The 21,774-nt window shown below is 37.4% G+C and overlaps 1 protein-coding gene and 1 long non-coding RNA gene across 6 annotated transcripts in view; one reads left to right on the top strand and one right to left on the bottom strand.

Moving 5' to 3' along the window:
- The window catches only part of POC5 (POC5 centriolar protein), a 34,448-nt gene extending 17,894 nt beyond the window's left edge, over window positions 1-16,554 (bottom strand). For 2 of the 4 annotated variants that reach the window (XM_007440760.4, XM_088130470.1), the window contains exons 1-6: window positions 16,500-16,554; window positions 16,132-16,326; window positions 14,652-14,753; window positions 7,927-8,029; window positions 2,670-2,780; window positions 1,476-1,672 (exon numbers count right to left, since the gene is read on the bottom strand). In XM_007440760.4, coding sequence (XP_007440822.1) covers window positions 1,476-1,672; window positions 2,670-2,780; window positions 7,927-8,029; window positions 14,652-14,735 — 495 coding nt within the window. In that variant the 5' untranslated portion in view covers window positions 14,736-14,753; window positions 16,132-16,326; window positions 16,500-16,554. The other 2 variants (XM_025174746.2, XM_088130468.1) reach the window with 2 other exon arrangements.
- Window positions 16,555-16,864: 310 nt separating this feature from the next.
- LOC112542279 (uncharacterized) lies at window positions 16,865-21,176 on the top strand. Of its 2 annotated transcripts, none has more exons than XR_003086079.2 (3): window positions 16,865-17,188; window positions 18,442-18,631; window positions 19,690-21,176. It is a non-coding gene; the product is annotated as an uncharacterized LOC112542279 (long non-coding RNA). The 2 variants fall into 2 exon arrangements; XR_015793831.1 differs by having other exon boundaries at window positions 16,865-17,410.
- The last annotated feature ends 598 nt before the right edge of the window (window positions 21,177-21,774 follow it).

Genomic DNA, 21,774 nt, shown 5'->3' with positions numbered 1-21,774 from the left:
CATGCTCAAAGAATGTTCATCAGTGGCTCCTCATCTAACTGGAGTGAGGTGCCACACATTTCAGTCGTGGGTCCAGCCCTCTACATCATTTTTAGTAATAACCTGATGAAGAGGTGAAAAAAATGCTTAATAAATTTGCAAATGACAGTGGGTGGGAATTCAAAATGATCTTGATAGATTAGAGAAATGGATGAATGATATTTAACAGAGACACATGCAACATTTTTTTAATTTAGGAAACAAAAAATATATGCACAGGTATATGTGGGGGATACCTGGCTTGGAAATCATACTTGTGAATGAAATCTTGGAATAGGACTTGATTGCAAACTCTGTGAGCTGGCAGTGTAAGGTGGCTGCAAATGAGACAAATTCATTTTTTGACTTTATCAACAGAAGTATAATTGAATATAATCATTGAGAAGTAATAGTTCTACATCATGCTTTCATCAAATCCTACTTCAAGCATTATGCCTGGTTCTAGGCACTAAAAATTGGAAAGGTACAGAGTAGGTGGGTGATATATCCTATGAGGAGAGATTGAAAGGCCCAGGTATGTTTAGCCTCGGAAAAAAGCAGATGTGGGGAGATATACTCTTTAAATACCTGAAAGGAAGTAGGTGAAAAAGAAAGTAAATACCTGTTCTGTCTCATTCCAGAGTGCTCAGCACAAGATAATGAATTTAAGTTATGGGAAGAAAGGTTCCAATTGTTACAAAATACTTCTTTACAATAAGAATAGCTCAACAGTGGAACCACTTACCCAGGGAGCTGGTGGCTCTACTTCATAGTTGCTACATGTGTTACTATATCAAATTCAAAGTAAGGTGAAATTCACTTTATTACAAGAAAGATAATACTGTTCTCTGTTTTAAAGTATTGTCATACTGTACATATATTATTTATTTATTTAACTTCTGCTATGTTCTGTGGGATTTTCAGTTTTAGGTCCTATATGTAACTGTTAAATATAAAGTTACTTTAATGTAACTTAAAATGAAAGCATTTTAAGCAATTTCAATACCAAAAAAAGAAGAAGGGAAGGATCAGGGCCTTCTAGCCAACTTATATCCAAACCACCTAAGAACAGCTTAGACCAACAATTTTAACACACAACAACAATGGATATGAATGGAGAAAAGGTATGTTGCTTCTCCCTCCTCATTCTATACTCCATATTGCCTGAACTATTTTTTTTTTGGTATTTCTTAAAAAAGTCAGATTGTGATCAGTCATGTGAGATCTCAGCAACATTTATACACATATTTTTTTCTTTTGCTAAGTTTAAATTTAAACATAATTATATTAATTTTGATTTTGTAAGATTTATTTTTACAAACACAGAAAGGTATGGGCACATAGTCAAAGGACATTTCTTCGAGGGTATAATGCTCCATAACAAAGACAGGGATATAAGATACAATGAACCAAGCTATCTCCAGTAGAATTTTACATATAATACAAAAATTACCTACTTTAAGGCTGCCACTCCACAGATCAAGTATGCTCTCTATTTGGGTCACTCTTTCATCTGAAAGGCTCAAGTCAGTTACATATGTCTCTTGAAGATCTCTTTGACTAGATGAGGACCCTGGTGAAGAACTTTCTTCTGAACGGACTGGGCAAAGTCTTTCCATATCCACATGAGCTGACTCCTTTACTGATGCTGAAACTTAAAAAATAGAAAGCCAACTAGTTCTCTAATATCATATTACTGTACTGGATTTTGGTGGATTTGCAGAATATAAGTTGAAAACAGATTGTCTAAAAAATCAACGTTTCTGCAAAACCACAATGCTATCTTATGGCATCTTAATGACTGACACATAATATGGAATACGTTTTTGTGAACTGAAGACTATTTGATGAAATGGATTCTGGTTCATTTTATTTGCGCCACCATAAATTTGCTAATCTTTAATGGGCCAAAAAAAATATCCTTTTTGCTATATCTGTCTTAACATGAATAGCTCCAATTATTTTAAATAAAAGTATCTTTTTTTGTAAGTAATATATTTTAACTTCTGGTAGTTTCTGTAAAGAAGAATACATTTTTTTTTTATTTTGAGTCTCTCTTTAAATATATAATGTTTTGTGTCAGGTAAGAGAAATGTCTTTCTATAATTCTACCATAAAGGAGAACAACAATAATATGTATACATTTATGTATGTTATCGGACAGAAAAGCTATAAATATAATAAGCTTCTTTAGTCTGATAATGAAGTGTTTCTTTTCCCTTCTTTCAAAAGGGGAAGAAAATAAAATACGTTTTTTAAAAAGTAGTGGCAGCTTGACATTCAGTAGAGGAGCTATTTATGAATTTTTTAAAAAGGGTTCCATCTCATATGTTTTACAATTAGGTAATGATCATTGTACATGTTTTACAAATAAATACAGCTTGAAGACCATAGTGGACTTGATCTAAGTGAGACAATGTGGTATAAGAGACACACATTAATTCAGGTGTATATGGATACATGCAGGTCACAGGATGATCTTGAGCTAGACATTATATTTTTGTACAACTATAGGGATTTATTTGTAAAAACCATAAGTAATTTCCACTAGATTATGTTCACATATTAAGATGAACCCTAATATAAGCTTTTAAGACTATTTTTAAGAAATAAGAATATGAGTATCCTCTTTCTCATCCTAGTAGTTATACCTTCTATTCTTGTTGTTCGACTAGATGTTGCAAGATCTGGAGCTCTTCCATGTTTCCTCCATTTCATTCCTGCACTTTCATGCCTGCAGTCATTCATTACCGGACTCTTTCCTATTTCAAATACAAAGACTGGCTAGATTTAGACAGGCAGTATCAAATTCTCAGTTTTGCATTGTTCATGCCATTGTTCAAAATTCTTCTGTTTTAATATTAGAGCTAGCAGTTGGTAGTCCCTAACTGGACTACATCACCCATCAATAGGTACAAAAAGGGAGGAAAGAAGCTAGCTATAAAAGGAACCTGATTCTAAGGAAACAGATGCATAAACTTTTATTACTTGCAGTCAGAGTGAATGGATAGAAGCAAGAAGTAGCAAGACTGCAATCAGGCAGCAATATTTACATGAGGAAAGTGTATCCTATTTTGAAATGGGGATACAAGATCACACAAGACATTTCTTATATGATTACTCTAAACCTGCTAGTGCTTCCTGAATGGACAATTTTACTGGAAGTAGTATTTTGTGGATTTTAAAAAAGCCATTTGAATAAGTGCCAGTTGCAGATAACAGCACCATCACAACTTTGACAAAGTACTTCAGGGGCAAGAGAAGGAATGTCAGCTTTAGGACAGATTCATTCAAATATAAGTGTTCCTTACTGGAATATCACCACCTTACCAAGAAGGAATGCAAAACAGCTGCACATGTGCCACTGCTCCACTGAAATTACAGTAGCCTTACAAATTTTGAGATTTAATTAACTAAGTTGAGAACATAGAGCAGAAAATCAAACATTAGTACTAAAACATTCAAATGCAAGATTTAACATTATGGCCTATTTTATTCTGATTTTTCCCCCATCTAGAAGTGAAAGTAGTTTGAAAGATAATTATCCTTAAATCGAAATTCAAGGGAAGGTTTTTGGTTAGTAAGTGGAGCCATCTGTCAAAATGCACTTCATCTAATCCATAGATGGTTGTTTTATTCGATTTAAAATATTTGCAAGTATTAACTTCTCTATATGCTCAGTCAACTAGCAGCTCTACAATCTATGATTTACCTCATAAAATGAAAAGTACCAGAGAAAATCAGGCAGGAAAAACATGATGGCATCACAATTTTCCAAGCCATTTTTTTAATGTAACACCTTGACGGCTTCATAACATTGAAAGTATAATCAAATTATAATGCACTCTACTTACCTAGCTGGGATCTTTTTCAAAACTATCATTTTCTACTTTCATTCTTCTTTCAACCTGTCCACATTTCTCACCTTCTATTCTTACAGCTTTCCATGCCCCTTCCCTGTGCATGCATTTGTATGAGAGCACAAATGGCATTTTATACTACAAATCCCTGATAAGGGAATTACTTTCTTTCTTAGGAACCTAACCTATCACTGATGGATAACACCATGCCACCCAGAATCATTCACAAACATAAGAGTTACCAAAATCCATAAGAAAACATCCTGTACATGTTAATGTAACAACATAAATTTGTTCAGTGTATTTTACAGCAGGATATTTTGCATTCAAGCCTATCATTTTCAAAAACAAATAACCATAGAACATCTGCAACAAACATGAAACAAAGAATATAGTAAGTTTCCATAGCTGGTCCTTTCAAAATACATATTTTATTACAAAGACTTCCTATTCACCATGGGCTAGACAGTGTCATCTACATTTACGAGGGTCCAGTCCAAACTACTCTGGCCAAGTGTTTAACCAACAAAGACTGTACTAGACTCACCCAAGAGAATGGTAATTAGTCCCCAACATCACTGCAAAAGCAGAAAACTATTGTTACCTCTAGTACTTCACAGCTCTGTAGCTGGATCTCCAGAAGATTTCAGATAAGAGGAAATGGATAAATTCTTGGCAGTATTTTGTCATAATAGGTTGGGACTTGAAATAGAAAGCTGATTAGAGCTAGCCTTGCAAAACAGTTTTTCTCATTAGTGTCCAGACATTTCTCATGTCTTAACACTGTTCTTAGAATACTCAGAATTCTAGAATCTTCCCATTATTTGAATCCCAGCAGTTTCTGCATAGCAAACATATTGCTATTAAAGTTACATTTCAACACCCATGCTTGTTCCTCAGTCAGTACTCGATTCCTAAGTTCTTTACATATGCAGTTATATGGAATGTTATTTATTAACTTGAGATAATCTTAGAATTCTTCTCAAATAAATGCAGAACTTTCTATTTTACTCATAATCATGTATTATATTTATATATTTATACTCCTGGCCTTTCGGAGGTATCTGAAGACCTGGCTCTGCCATCTGGCCTGGGGTGAGGAGGGGGATCATCAAGTGTGGGGTTGGCTAGTCCCTTAATGGCCTGGAGTTGCTGCCTTGAACCATTGGCCTCCTGGATTTTTTCCTTTTTATTTTTGTATTGTTATAGGTTTTAATTGTATATCTATTTATTGTTTTAATATGTTGTGAGCCGCCCAGAGTCCCCCATTGGGGGGAGATGGGCGGGGGACAAATCAAATCAAATCAAATCAATCAATCAATAAATATTAAGCACCAAATAAATGTGAGATGCTATTTAGAACTGTCTGCAAGTTCACCATCTAAATGGGAGAAGAACTGGGAACGAGAAATTTACATAGTACAATCTAGGAACTAGATTTATGGAGATTAAAATGTCAGGCTAGGACTGGAAGAAGACATGTTTAAATACCCCCTTCAGTCATGAGAAGTTACGGGGTAACTCTGGGCCATCTGTCTTTTGTCACCTTAGGCTCCTCAGTCTTTTGCTTGTTAGGATTTTCTCATGGGAAGAAATGCAACTCGCTTATCTCCGAACATTGTTTAGACTACAAAAACAGGCCATCTGCATTTATTTTTGTTAGTTTGCACATATACTGCTAGTTATTGCCACCTATTGGCGTCTGTATGCTAGTTACCCAATGAGGAGGTGCATAGTATCAATATAATTGTGGGTGATTGTATGCCTCACTTCGTAGTAGGATTTTAGCCATCATGTAATCAGTTTTATAGGTTATGTAGTAGTAACTAACAACCAAGTAGTGTACCTCTTCTCTGAGAGTTTTTGGCTAGAGACTTTGTTAAACTTGTGTAGTGGATAAGTCTTGGATGCCACATAAATGAGAAGAAGTGATTTTTTGTATGTTTTGCATGAAACTTGTATTTTATGTAATTTTTATTTTTCTCAATAAACAACCAGATATTTTCTATAACTTCTGGCTGGATTTCTTTGGAGAACAAGATAAGGACATTGCATTCTTTAAATCTCTCTAACGCTGGTGTGTATTTTTGGCATAAACTGTGGTTATAGCTGCACTCTGCATAACATTGCTTGGGTGGGGGAAATGGTTTCAAAAATTAAGTTTCTTGAACAGAAAGTGAGATAAAATATAATATATAATAATATAAGAAAAAACAAATACTATTTAAGTATAAAATAATAAAATAATGACTAAGAGTTTGAACTGGCTTGATAATAAAGCCAAAATTTGTGGCAGCTATGTCCTTTCCCTTCCTACTTAATACAATCCTTTTATATTTATTTAGAAATTAATTCTCTTTGTTCAAAGAAGACTTGCTTCCATTAGATATGTAAATGAATGGAGCCCTTTGTCTGTAAATTCATACAGTATCTTTGCAGTTAATCATAACCAATTCTTTGCGTCCCTTTCCAGCTCCAGATTAGAGGACTCCTTTTAGGTGCAGGTTATGATTCCAGATCTATAAATGGACTCTCTAATCACCTTTCTGCTATTTATTTTGATAGTGGGCAGAAACAATATTACTGTTACGTCAAGACTTGTTTTCAGAATAGACGTCCATGTCATTAGAGTACAACAGCCAAAAGAGTTAATGTTCCTCTGTAGGTAAAGACAGCTTCATGGTCCCAGAGACACATGTGGCCCTGATTCTCTTTCCAGTGGACACCAGAGCCCCCTCTAGCCATAATGGCTGAAAAATAATCAACCAGGAAGGTGAAAATTCTCACCCCTGGAAAAGGATTTCATGGTTAGAAAACAATCTCCACCCCAATGTGTGATATGATAGCCACTCAAAACTTTTGTCTACAGCTGATTACCAGCAAAAGGTATGCCCATCCTTGCTCTCTGGAGAGGGGAATGGTATGTTCTAGTCATTGCACTGAGCCCTCCGCAATGAAGAACAGTTGTGGGAACATTCCTTGGCCAGTTCTGATACAAGAGTAAATTACTTCACATGCCTTTACACTGAAGGTGAGCAAACAGCTAACAAGGTGAGCAAAGATGGGGAGAAAAAATGTGGAACAAAAAACCCAAATGCTATCTCATGGTTTTTATGTTGTGTTTTTATCTAGATTTTTGTCAGCCACCTAGAGTTATTTAAGATGGGTAGCCGTATAAATATGCTAAATAAATTAATAGCATTAAGATGAATTAAAATAGTATTTAACATTTGCAAAAAAGTAGATATTCATAGAACTGATATTTTTAGAAATGCCTCAAAAATGAATTGCTGGCTAAAACCCAGTGACTAATGCAAATTATTAAATATCTATCTTTCCTATGAGTGAACTACCACTTTAACTTTCACACTGTGACTCAATAAGAAGAATTCTATGTCTACCTTAGCTAAATATAATTACTTTACTTAGAATATTTGTAAAAAATATAGGACATACACAAGCGTCAAACTATGCCACAAAGCCTCCTTGAGGTAAATCTTACTATAAATTAACAAAACGTCTTGTTTTGAATGTCTTAGCATGAAAATGAAAATTACAAATGATTGTGTGGGGATCATAGAAACTCTAAGTATATTTCTAATGGAAAACAACTTTGTAATCTAAGTTATGGAAATTACATACTTGTAGTTGGGTGATGAAATAAAGAATATCTCAGAATAAGCACCAAGAGTCACCAAATTCCAATCTTCTGGATTCTCTCAAATCCTGAAGACTTTCTGTTAGTCATCACAGACAAGACTGAACCAGATGAACTCACGGCTTGACTTTGTTTAAGACAACTTTCTATAATGTCTATGTTTCACTAGGGTAGTGGCTAGCTCAAAAGCATACATATAAATCTTAAGTAATAAACTATGCAGAATAGTCCACATCCCAAAATAAGAAAGGTCTTCAGCCTATTCAACTGGAAACCCTATTTCTGCCATGGATTCTCAGATGTCAGCATGGTTGGTCCTGCACCTTTAATTTGTTCATAAAATAAGCCAACCTTTATGTCTTGAAAAAAGCCCATTTCCAAACACGTTACCTGCAGATATCTGACGAACCTCCACGTGATCTGACTGTTGTAATGCACTTGGCTCAAATTTAGGGGTAACTACAGCATAACGAAGCAGCTCTTCATATTCATCCTAGCATAAAAAGATAAATATTTGTTGCTAAGTCAAAGTAAACATTTGCACATAAACTGCCCTGTTTTTAAACAACATGAGTGCATAACTCCCTACTAGGGCTGCGCAGAGCTTCAAACATTATTTCAAAAAGGTGCTTCAGAATATGAGGAACATGAATGTAGCACCTGTCTGTAATTCTTCAAAGCAACTATGTCTTTTCCTATGATCAGGCAACTGCTCTCTACAGCTCCACATGATCCTGGGAAATAATGCGGCTACTTTAAACAGCTGAAGGTAAGTGCAATGTTTTGACTCCAAATAATTTTTTTTAGAATCCAATGCAAAGCATAGCACTGCTGTATACTTCACTACCAAGGAACACTCTTTAAATTATTTCTCTTTCAGAAATAATTTTACCAAAGGTGACAATATCAGGAAGATTATGTCCACACTTGGAAGCTCAGCAGGGTTATTCCTGGTTGATGCTTAGATGGGAGACCACAGGGGATACTGGGGTTGTAGGCTAGATTGAGAATTCAAAAGACATCTTGGAAAAAGGCAATGGCAAACTCTTACTATACTGTTGCTAAGAAAACTGGTTATTGGGAGTTGAATTCAACTTGAAGGCACTGTTATCTTTTCTCATAAACATAATGATCCCATAATATGCAACTACAATAGTTATAAATTGATTATAATCCACTAGCTAGTCAGTTACCTTGCTCATTTTCCATGCTATTACAAAGATGGTTCATGCTCAGTAACATTTTATAAATGCTATAGTAGCCAAAAACTGAGAGAAATGGAAACAGCTGTGGAGGTAGCATGGTAGTGAAGTTCAATGGGATTGTAGTTCACAAGGACTGTTTACCTCTTATCTTGAAGGAAAAGATTAGAACCACAAAGCTTTTGTGTGAAGGTGATGATCAGTTGCAAGACAACCTAGGAGGAGCACTATAAGGAAACCATAGCTTCCCATGAAGAAATCAAGCAACACATTAACACTGTTTGTGCCTTGCAAATAATTTGGAAGACATGCTTTGGTCTTCATGTGAATCCAACAGATCTCTGCTATTAAAGTTGTGACTCTTTTTTCAGGCTTCTGTGCTAATCTGTTCAGTTTAAGACTCTGTTAATTTTCCTGAGGTGATTCCATAAGAAGAGAATATATGAAGCTAAGGGTTGAACTCTGGAGTCCTCAGTCCTCTCTGAACTTCGTTGTTTGATTGCAGACATTTCATTACCCAACTAGGTAACATCATTGACAATAGCGAGTGTGGGGTTTGCTCCCTATTTATATATAGTATAAGTATATTGGTGTTGGTGGGAGTATGGTTTTCTCTTTGGTAGTTCCTTGATTAGGGTATTATTTGCTGCTTGATTGTTTGTCTGATGTTAATCCCTGCTTATCTAGGTGTAGGCTAATACAGAAACTAGACAACCCTTAATGACCTAACTAAGAAAGGTCAAATCACAAAAGAAGAACAGTGGCAGATGAAAAACAGTGGACTCATCCTCCCATACTTCTATGGACACCCAAAAATACACAAGCCTAACATACCTCTTTGTCCAATTGAATTGTTACCAGGGACCCCAACACACAACATAGTGAAAGAACTTACAAAAAATGTTGGATATCTCACAGAGGGGAGTAAATATTTTATCAACTCCCCACTACAGGGCCTCCAGAAAATCAAAGACCTAAAAACAGATGAAGATGAAATTATAGTTTCATTTGATGTCACAGCACTCTTTACATCCATAGACCCAGAACTAGCAAAAGAATCTATGACAGCAGTACTACACAACACACCCGACCTACCCAAATACACTAAAATTGAAACACCCAGAATCATGAATCAACCTTTGCCTCACTACCTACTTTCAGTTTGATGGACAAATATACCAACAAATCAGAGGAACATCCATGGGATATCCACTCTCAGGACTCATAGCAGAGACTCTAATACAGCATCTAGAAACCATAGCACTCCCACGCATATAACCAAAAGTATGGATCTGGTATGTAGATGACACCTTTCTCATAATAAAAAAGGAACAACTAGAGAAGACACATGAAACCATCAACAATATCTTCAGAGGAATAAAATTCACAAGGGAAGAAGAAAACAACAACACACTACCCTTACTGGATATCCCCATCAGCAGAGGAAATGATGGCAAATTAGAAACACAAGTCGATCAGAAAACAATCCACACTAACCAAGTATTCCATTACCAAAGTAACAACCCAACCTCCCACAAGAGGAGCTGTGTAAGAACATTATTCAGATGAGCACAAATGCACTGCAACAACCCAGAATATCAGAAAAAGGAATCAGATTGCCTATACAACATCTTCCAACAAAATGGATACCCGTGCATCAAAAAGTGCCTGGCCATTCAACTCACTACAACACAACCAACACAAGCTATGAAAAGGATAACACTGTCTTATATCAGAAACATCTCAGAAACAACTAACAGACTATTACAGCCACACAGCATCACTGTAGCACACAAACCAAGTAAAGCCCTCCAAAACATTCTAACTAAACCAAAAGACCCAGTAGCCCAGGAAGAAAAAACAGGAGTCATCTACAACATACAGTGTAAGGACTGTAACAGCCACTATGTAGGACAGACAGACAGAAGTGCATCCATGAACACCAACTAGCAGTTAGAAGACATGATGAATATTCCTTAATCTCACAACACATGGACAAATTTAACCATAGTTTCAATTGGGAAACTGGGAGCATCCTAGACCAAGCTAAATCCAAAAACATTAGGGAATTCCTGGAAGCTTGGCACTCAGACACATCAGCCATCAATAGAGACATAAACCACATTTACACACCATTCAAAAGAGATAATAAGAAAGCTAAGAAAGAAACAAAAAGACCAGAACGCATCCTCTCCAGCAGCCTACACCCAGATAAACAGAGATTAACACCAGACAAACAAGCAGAAAACAATATGCTAATCAAGGAACTATCAAGAAGACAATCAATCAGACAAACAGTCAGAAAACAATACCCTAGTCAAGGAACTACCCAGGAGAAAACCACACCCTCACCAACACTGGCAGGGCAAGCTACTGTATATAAACCATGGGCAAGCCCCACACTCACTAATACTGGTGATGTTACCTAGTCAGGTAATGAAACATCTGCAATTAAACAACCAAGCTCACAGAGCACCAAGGACTCCACATGATTGTATAAAGCAGCCACATCATTCAGGGTTACAGAGAAGCCTGAAAAAAGCCTGCTTTTATGAATAGCAGAGATGTGCTAGGTTCATGTGAATGCCAAAAGACTTCTTCCAAATTATTCTCAAAATACACAGAGCCCTAACTATCAGTATTGCCCAAACCACAATTTTGGTCAGGTTTTCATGAATGACAGATCTTATTCAGTTTCTGAGATATTGTCATTATATACCCCCTCTCCCCTTCTGATACTCAGCACAGGTTTGGGTGAATTGAAAACAAACCTTCTAATATTTGAACTAATCACGCAAGTAATAATCTCAATTTCATTTACAGAATTATACATAAGGAGATTTAACAACTCATCAGATTATATACTAAGAAAATTAAATCAATTAATAAAATAATTTATAATTACAGAAGAAGCAGTAGGGTTGTGCTGTACAGTGCTTCAGAAATATTTTGGAAAAGGTGCTTTGGAGCACAAACATTGCACCTGGTCTTACAGCACCTCTTTAAAGCAGCTGCCGTGCAGCTGCCATATGGTCCCAGAAAAAAACATGATTGGTTTTAACAGTTGCAAATAGGTGCTATGTTCGTGCATGCTCTGAACACTGTTTTGGAACTGAATCCAAAGCACTGCAGAGCTGTAACGAGAATGGTATTGTAAAATATTCGGCTGATTCTTCCATCTTCATGTGGAATGGTTCTATTTCAGCTATATAGTGACTGGTGTCCACCTTGAACTTCACTAAGAAAAGGACTGAGCCAAAACCGTAAGCACTGCAGCAAAATGCATGAGTAGTTAAAGCTTCTGGAACTGGGGTATATGATTAGCTCCATTATTCATGACTACAATAATAAGCACTATCAACATTTTGTAGATAAAGGTATATTTTGCCAAGATGAAATGTTCCAATAGAAATCCAGCAGAATGCAGTATATAAATAGAATGTTTCATAGTGTCTGTTTATTTTACAAGAAAAGACACTGAGACTGTTTCACTTTATCAGATACACAATATCAATTTCAATTATTTTTTTTAGTCTAGTATTTTTTGGCAAGTATAAAGAAAAACATTCATCTGGGTGACAAAGCCAAAAAGGTAATTTAAATTAAAGCCTACCTAGGATAGCAAGGAAATAATTCTTGATGTTATGTTCCTATAGTAGATGCGTAATCTCCAAAATACAGAATCTCTTATTTGTAACAAAAATAGGGCAAAATTTGAAAAAGCTGCCCCAGAACTAAAAGAACTCTGAACAATACTGCCATTCCCTATATATGATTTTCTCCAAGAATGGAGAATAATTATTTCTCCTTATGATACACCCACTTATTTCATTGGCATGATTCCCAGTTTTCTGTCTTTGTTTTAATTTTTTTCAATAAAAATATATTTAACAAAATCATACAGCTTGATTACCAAATCACATCACAGTTCTATTTAGTTTTAAAATAATGTTTTAAATCTAAAATGTTAAAATATCAAAGGTGCTTCTTGTTCAGCAGATCATAGCAGGAGGGTCTCAAAAGCCTGTGTGTATAAAAGTAATAAGAGTGAGTAAAACAGAGTGATTAAGTAGTCAGGGGCCAAAAACAAGCTCTCATTGTTAGAAAGGATTTCAAGACAAGTGGATTAATGTGATGTATTGTTCTGTATTTCTACAGTCTCTTTACTCTGTAATGGATGCTGATTCTTACAGCCTTGTGGAAAGAGGAAAAGACCATGGCAGTTTCATCCATGGGTACATAAGTTCTGTCTGAAATATTTCTTTCATTTCAAACGAAGAAAGGCCAACACCATTGCTGAAACTAAGTGCAGTTTTTTCTTCATGAAGTTACTACAAAAATATTCCTTGTAAGCAAGTTCAGAATCTGCAATCACATTTCAAGCTTCTATTACCAAACTGTACTATCCTTAAGAGATACCAACATCACAACAAAATTTAGATTACAACTACAATATACTCAGAAACTATATAACATATATGTGTATGTATGTATCTCTCTCTCAAGGGTAAACCCAGGGTAATCCCAGCAAATCACAGAAATCTTGGCAGAAAAAAGATCAGATATCTCAAAATGCTGCTTCAAGATGAGTTATGTTATACCATAATGTGATTTATTTGTTCTAGGCTTAACCTTGTATATCCCTACCATTGTGCATGGTTTATCCTTTAGTTTGATATTTGAAGTCAGCTTTGGACTACAATTCTAGCCAATATTTATGCAGTTCTATTTAGCTCCTTTTGAAATTAGGGAGCACTTAAGCAGATACACCAGCATGAAAACCAGAGGAGTGCTTTATTGTTATTTTTCCATACTATAAAAATATTCATGGCAAAAGAAGATATGTTTTCATCTCTTTCATCATCTTTTTGCTAAGGTGAAAGCAGGTATAGAAAAGTCATGGATTCTGTCATCATGACAGATATATAGGAAAATGTTACTCACAGAAACACATACTCATGGGCAGGATATAGTAGTATATGCACATACACACAAACAAACATGCAAGAAGATAGATGGGTCATGCATATGCTGCTTTGTTTCCATCTATACACAAGCTATATCACTGCTATATTATTTCACCATTATCATTGTTGAAGTAGGTAGAGGCAGGAAGGCTAGCAAGTCAACACTGAGCAGAAGAACTAGTGTCAAAAAAATAGCCACATGAAAAGCTTCCAAGGCAACAGTTGTTGACCTACTAGGCATTGCTAAGCCGGTCCTGTTTGACTGCCAAGCCTGAGATTAAGGTTTCAGTTGTTACTCTTGGCTGAGGATCTAGAAGCAAACAAGGTGAAAAGGCAAACCCTAAATGTTCTTTTTAATTTTCACCTGGCTTACTTCCACCACCAAGTGGGAGCTATGATGATAGCAGCAATACAGAGAAAGATAGGTGGAATGCAAGCTAGATTTCCCAGTTTGTGGCAACTCGTCCTTAACAGCCCAGGGTGAAGACTGATTCTGAGCTAGGAGAGGCAGTAGGGAACATCCAACTGTTAAAGTGTACCTCTTTGTTTATAGCCATTAGAGAAAGAACCCCTTATTCTGCCGACAACCATGTAGGGTTTTCTTTGAACTCTTTTGAGACAGTACACACTGTGTTCACTCATGGCACTAAGCAAGAATGTGGGTTTTTAGACCATGATTTGTGATTAGCATGTTATGCTAACACAACTAACTGTGAATAAGTCAATAAACCATGGTCTACTAAGAATTTGTTTATTTAACGTCTCACTTAAATCTTATACTGCTTCTTTTGCACTGTTGCATTTGCAAGTTATAGATTCATAAAAATTATTGTTTTGATATGAAAATAGCAGGTTCAAACAAATTAACAGTTTTTAAGAGATCTACTTTTACAAGATATTGCACGAGCTCCAAATAAGAAAAAAACACCATACATTTTTGGCCTACCTGAAGATCAGAAGAGACAGAACTGCCTCGATCAGAATCTTTTGGTAAAACAGGACTTGTGCTTTTCTCTTCAGATGATGACATCTCGCATTAAAGTATTTCCTGTAAAAAGTTCCAGAAGGTGAACTTTATTTTCAGTCAATAACTGGGATGTTTGCCTTGTCTCTTCCAAACCAAGCCGGGAAAATGGAATCCAAGATCAAATTGTTTTCTGAACCTGGTTTGCTAGTGATGAATAAGCCATTGTTCTTGATTTATGTGTCAGAGTAAGCAAACCACAGAAAAAAGTTTCTATGGTATGTTTAGCCACTAACACAGCTAGTTGCTGGTACCACAAAAACTGCTAGTTATCGGTAAGCCAGAAATATGGAGAATTCTATTTACCTGTGCTTTCTGGTTCTATCACTGCAAAGAGAATCTTCTAAATCTTAGGAGCAGAATCTGCAGAACCTGAGTAGACAAATGACTAGCTCACTGTTCTTAGGGAAGCCTTACTCAAATGCAAGAATTAGCAGCCTACAAAAACAACAGCCTTCATGGCTGCTCTCTAGTTTAAGCTTTAGCAAGATCAACTATACAGTATTGCTTAAGGTGCATATAAACTAAATGCAAGTATAGAAAATGAGAAAGGGCATCATACAAAACATTTTATATAGCACTTTGAAAAGTATTAAACTCAGAATGCTTACATCAATAACACAACTCTATAAGCTCTGTTTAGCTTTTTTTTTTCAGATGAGGAACTGAAATGGAAAGCTAACCACTGAACTAAGAAAACGATTTTTAAAAATATTTTTATAATATTAGGATGGGGCTTTTTCCTTGTGATCTTTATGAAGTATTATTTCACTATAACATTAGTTTTATGTCACCTGAAATATATGTTAAACAATAAGTTTGATGCTTTTATCTCAAATAAATTTGAATCAGAGTCTTATCTGACAACCATTTTTACTAGGCTAAATGAACTTGCATAACACTTCTCTCAAAAAAGAACAGTTGAGAAGGAGGAAAATCATGTTTGGGTAATCAGTAAGAAAAGACAGGCAACTTTGGGAACCACGTCAACAGGTTAAAACATCAAGACATGCTTCTACAAAGGCATACTGGACATGAATCAATATATTACCAAACAGCATATTTTGTGTCTAACAACAATAGCAGTGTAAGAGGTTCAGTAGTGAGAATTTGGAATTCCTAAGCAAGCAAGGCATCCATAGGTCTAATAATTAAACTCATGCACCTGACAGACTCGTGCATGCACTATGTTTTCTTGCTGTGTTATGTTCGGAGAGTTGCAGAATGGATGAAGTAGATTCCCAGTCTTACTCATCGATAGACAAATGGTGTGCCTATGAATGGTTGGACTACAGCTCCCATCATTTCTTATCTTTGGCTGTGCCAGTTGGTATTAAGAGGAATTGGTGCTCAAAGTCTAGAAAACTATGCCTTCGTCATACTTGCTCTTCGGTCGGCTTACATCTAGTAATAAAAGATGACTTGATGAGGAAATCATCCTTCCCAGCCTGATGCCTCCCAGAAGTGTTGACTTCCAGCCGTAATTGCTGGGAATGGTAGGAGTTGTAGGTCAGCACATTAAGGAAGAGGGCAGTCTGTCAAGAGGACTTAATCTGAACAATTCCACGAGTGAACTGCGCCTGCGAGGAGAAAGAAACTGAAAAAAAGATAACGAGTTTAGGAAGATACCTGCTGAATACAGGAAACTTCAGAGGTGAGAAAAGGATCACTAGCCCTATCTTCTGCACCCCAATTAAGCCCCTTCTCCGTCCTGCGCCTCATTCGGGCTTCCCACTTCCCCAACGTCGCAAACAGACACTTCCTTCTCACCTGAGGAGCAGCCGCCACTCCTCTTTTCCGCAGCAAAAGCCTGGCAGTTTCAAACTAACTGCACGGAAAAAGAGGGCTGCCGTGATTGGTTCCAGTCCTTTTGTTAAAGGCCCGCTGATAGGACAATGCTTTCCAGATGCTTACTTACCAATCGACAAGCCGCAAGGAACTCAAAGGCAGGTCTTCGCCGATGACGGCGGCCAATGAAAAACCACAGAACGCCCCAACTGCAGATTGAGATTTTTAAGGAGTCCCGGACACAGATGCAGGCGTAATAGGATTCGCCCCAACGCCGCGTTGATTGGAGCCCGGGCTCAAGAGGCGGGTAGAGAGGAGGCAGTTGAATCGATGTCACGTGATAACGGCGGAGAAAGGATATACGATACTGTGCCGTAGTAGTGGGGTGGGGATGTAATCTGTCACCGTGTGAGGGTTGTGCGGTGGGCGAACGTTTGGGGTCTTGGGGTGGCCCGGGTGCGTGTTTGATGAGATTACTGTGAAGGATGTAGCTGAAATAATAATAGAGACACTGGCTGTTTATTAGAGGAACCTTTCACGCCGTCCTCTTTCCTGAAGAAAACCTCCAAGCGCCTGCGGAAACAGCACGGCGCAAAAAAGCTGAGCGACGCCTCGGTCTTGCCCTTAAGCAGTTGGTAGCCAGCAACGTAGAGATACAGGGTTCCCGTGTGGTTAGTAAAGACAATTGAAAAAGTTTGTTTTCCGGGAATTTGCCGCGTAATCATTTTCGAAAGTCCTCTAAGCCACAGGGTGCAGGCCGGTAAATTCAGCGCGTTAAACTGGAATAGGCAGTTTGGCGGCAGCGCAGAACAGACTTGCAAGATCCAGAAACTGGGAAGTCGAAATAGCGTCATAGGAGAAGGCAACGCAAGGAAACTATTTATGTGGAATATGTATGAATTTCCTAAGAATCTAACCTGTTTACCTGTATAAAGAAAGTTTAATCTTATTTTTAAATTCATGGATTTCTAATATAATAGAAGCTTTCTGTCCACTGCATTTAGAAAGATTTTTATGCTGCTCTTTCAATGTTTTGTACAATTCAGGGCAGCATATAATAAAATCATTATTTGAAAATGCAATAGAGAAGTAACCAAAGCAGATTCCAGAACATAAGCATATACTTAGTTGCAACTTCAAAACAAAAAGGATGTTCCATAATCCCCAGATACTCAGTGGCTGTGGCCTCTGGCTGCTGTTACTAAAGTCAGATTGATTTGTAACAAGGCTTTCTCATCCATGAGAACTTAATGGGTGAAGTGGCAGACCTAGTGTGTGTAACTGACACAGGGTGAGCCCAGAGAAATGTGCCCATCTGAGTTTTGAGTGTGGCACTAGCCACAAATGGGGGGGGGGCATAGTGGTTTTCTAGGAACTCTTAAATCCTTCAGAGGTACTGCACTTCAGATAACGATGTGAGATCCTGAGACTGAAGTTGGGTTCTAAGGAGCAGCTGATTTGTTTTGCTGTACCAGCCTCCTTGCAGCATAGCAACATTGGTGCATGAGCTGCTCAACTTTGTTGTCAGGTTGGCAGTGGAATCTCCAAGACTGATAGACCTTGGAGATTTTAACATACCCCCATGTGGCATGATACACCCACTTATTTCATTGGCATGATTCCCAGTTTTCTGTCTTTGTTTTAATTTTTTTCAATAAAAATATATTTAACAAAATCATACAGCTTGATTACCAAATCACATCACAGTTCTATTTAGTTTTAAATCTAAAATGTTAAAATATCAAAGGTGCTTCTTGTTCAGCAGATCATAGCAGGAGGGTTTCAAAAGCCTGTGTGTATAAAAGTAATAAGAGTGAGTAAAACAGAGTGATTAAGTAGTCAGGGGCCAGAAACAAGCTCTCATTGTTAGAAAGGATTTCAAGACAAGTGGATTAATGTGATGTATTGTTCTGTATTTCTACAGTCTCTTTACTCTGTAATGGATGCTGATTCTTACAGCCTTGTGGAAAGAGGAAAAGACCATGGCAGTTTCATCCATGGGTACATAAGTTCTGTCTGAAATATTTCTTTCATTTCAAACGAAGAAAGGCCAACACCATTGCTGAAACTAAGTGCAGTTTTTTCTTCATGAAGTTACTACAAAAATATTCCTTGTAAGCAAGTTCAGAATCTGCAATCACATTTCAAGCTTCTATTACCAAACTGTACTATCCTTAAGAGATACCAACATCACAACAAAATTTAGATTACAACTACAATATACTCAGAAACTATATAACATATATGTGTATGTATGTATCTCTCTCTCAAGGGTAAACCCAGGGTAATCCCAGCAAATCACAGAAATCTTGGCAGAAAAAAGATCAGATATCTCAAAATGCTGCTTCAAGATGAGTTATGTTATGCCATAATGTGATTTATTTGTTCTAGGCTTAACCTTGTATATCCCTACCATTGTGCATGGTTTATCCTTTAGTTTGATATTTGAAGTCAGCTTTGGACTACAATTCTAGCCAATATTTATGCAGTTCTATTTAGCTCCTTTTGAAATTAGGGAGCACTTAAGCAGATTTCCTAACATACTCCCATGTGGCATAGAAGACTTTGTTGGCCTTCTGGAAGGGCCTGAAACATGGCTTTGCCATCTGGCCTGAGGATCTGGTAGCAGTGGTGTGGAGCCTGCAAAGTGACTGTATTGTTAGTGAAATTGATTGCACACTCCTGCAGGTTGTTTTCTATGGTTTTAACAGGTTATTTTTAATTTTTAAATTTTTTAGTTACATGTTTGGTTATTATTTGTATTTTTGTGTGTACTTAAGATGTGAGATGAGCAGCTATATAAATTGAATAAACGGAGTCTGGAGTAGCTCAGGAATTCATGACAACCATGAAATAACCCCAGGTCATCAAGGGCCTGACATAGGTCTGGTTTTTGTCTTGGTGCAGTTATGGCATGATCTGAAGGTGATCAGATCACTCTTACTGCTTTTTTGCGTATTGGTGCTGTTCCCCCCACCCTGGCCAAGGGAGGTTGAGTCTGTTAGATCAGTCTAACAGGTGGCTAATGGATTTCAGAGGGTTTTTTCCCCCTGAGGATCTGGTGGGCAAGTTGACTGAGGCCTTAATCTCTACCTGGAATGGGTGTGTGACAAAGGCAGGGCTTGGACCAGATTGCTCCTATGTAGACTCTTTCTGTTCTTCTATCCCAAAGGGCTCCTTGATTTTCCAAAATGCTGTGAGCAGTGAAACACAGAAGAGATGCCTAGAGCACTGTTGGAGAAAAATGAAGAGAATATTTTACCAAGCACATGTAAGAGCCCACATTGTGGATTACATCATGGCGATAAGAGCTGTAAAACGAACTGTCTTTCCACTCTTGTCTTGTTCTTAGCTGGCAGTGGCCCTATTCAAAGTGACCCATTCCTTAGAGGAAAGGGAGGGGCCACAAGAACATTTACAAAGCCATTGTGAGGAATATTCTGTGCACCTGACTAATAAAGTTGTTCAGATCCATTCTGAGTTAGATTTTGACTGGCTAGGTTCAATCAAATTGACTGAGGTTTGATTTTGTCCTGTTATCTGAGAAATGTTTGATCCTATGATTTCTGTGGAAGTGGGCAGGGCTCTCAGGACTGTTAACCCAGCCTCCTGTTTATTAATCCATGTTTCTCCTGGTTGGTTAAGTTCTCCTGGGAAGTGATATGTGATTGGGTCCATCAAATGGGGAATTCATCCTTGATTGGGGAAATGGTCCCATCTGCCTTGAAGGAGATGGTGGTATTTTCCCCTACTCGAGAAGCTATTGCTAGTCCAAATGGTTCTGGACAATTTGTACCCAGTCTCCAATCTCCCCTTTTTGGGAAAGGTAGTTGAAAAAATGATCAGTTTGCAGCATCAGAGAGTCCTGGAAGAAGCAGATTACACTCAAAAAGCAGGTGGCAGCTGTGGCAAGAAAAGTCTTTGAACAGATCCACCTGGTACACTAGTTATGCCCTTTTCTGTTCCGGGAGTCCCTTTTCATGGTGAGTCACAACTTAGTCACTTCACATATGGACTATTGCAATGAACTCTACAACGGCTGCCCTTAAAGATGACTCAGAAACTGCGGCTTGGTACACTCATGTAATGCCCCTGCTTGCAAACTGTCTGTTGCTTCTGGTGCAATTCAGGATGCTGGTTATCACCTATAAAGCCCTTCCTGGCATAAGGCCTGGTTATTTGAAGGACTGCCTTTCTCCCAATGTTTCTGCTCATCCCATGAGATCTGATGCAGCAGGTTCATTTTGCTTCCAAACTCTTAAGCAATGCCATCTGATGGACCTTAGGAAGTGGGCTTTCTCTGTTGTGTTTCCTGTCTTCTGGAATAGAATCTCCCCCAGAGCTTTGAACAGGTACAATCCTGCTATCCTTTAAATGGCCTTGAGGACCTGGCCTTTTCCTCAGACCCAAGGATAGGGTGGTGTGTGTTCATCTAGATTGATCTATGTCAGGTTTATTTGTATGCCTGTTCCCGTTATGATCATATTTTTCTGGTTTTATGTACCATGGTTTTATTTTAACATATGAGTCACCCAGTTTCTCTATTGAGTTAAGTGACCTTAGAAATTTATATTATAACTACGTAAATTATAAATAATAGTTGTATCATGAATGTTATACCTGGAAGGCTAGAACTATTGTATCAGTCTGTGTCTATGATTATTCCTGAATAAAGAAAATAAAATCTTTGATCTGTAATGCTGGAGAAAATTCTGGAGAATACTTGGATAGCATAAATAATAAATTATTCCATTCTAGATAAAGTGAAAGCAGACTGCTTGCTGGAAACACTAATAATGAGGCTAATGCTGAAATGTTTAGACATACAATGTGGAAGCAAGTGTCTTTGGAGAAGATCCTGATATGTGGAAAATCAAAGGTAACTGAAAAACAGGCCAACAGAAACTTAGCTGGCTAAATATTACTGATAATACTGCATCAACCCAAAAGAACTAAAAAAAAAAAGAAAAAAAAGATCCTGACTGATAATCCCGGAAAACTAGTTTTTTGGGTCATGAACAATGAAGAGTGACTGAACAGTAATAATATATTAATGTTAAATATTAATAAGATATCTGCACCCTGGAGCATTGTCTGGTAAATAACTCTTTACTGGGCATTAGCTGTTGGGTGGCTTGGTTTGAGCACAGGATAGCCAATCTTCAGGATGGGGACTTATACATTAAAGCAACCTCTCTTGTTTTACTGTATGGGCCCCAGGGCTCACAAGCCCAACACCTGATATGCAAGATGGGGG

The sequence above is a fragment of the Python bivittatus genome, unplaced genomic scaffold, assembly GCF_059951505.1.
Source record: "Python bivittatus isolate LINGU-HERP-01145 unplaced genomic scaffold, Pbiv_v1 ctg000850_np1212, whole genome shotgun sequence".
Lineage (NCBI taxonomy): Eukaryota > Metazoa > Chordata > Lepidosauria > Squamata > Pythonidae > Python > Python bivittatus.
Note: the sequence above shows the minus strand (reverse complement) of the source record. Positions and strands in the feature narration are given on the sequence as shown.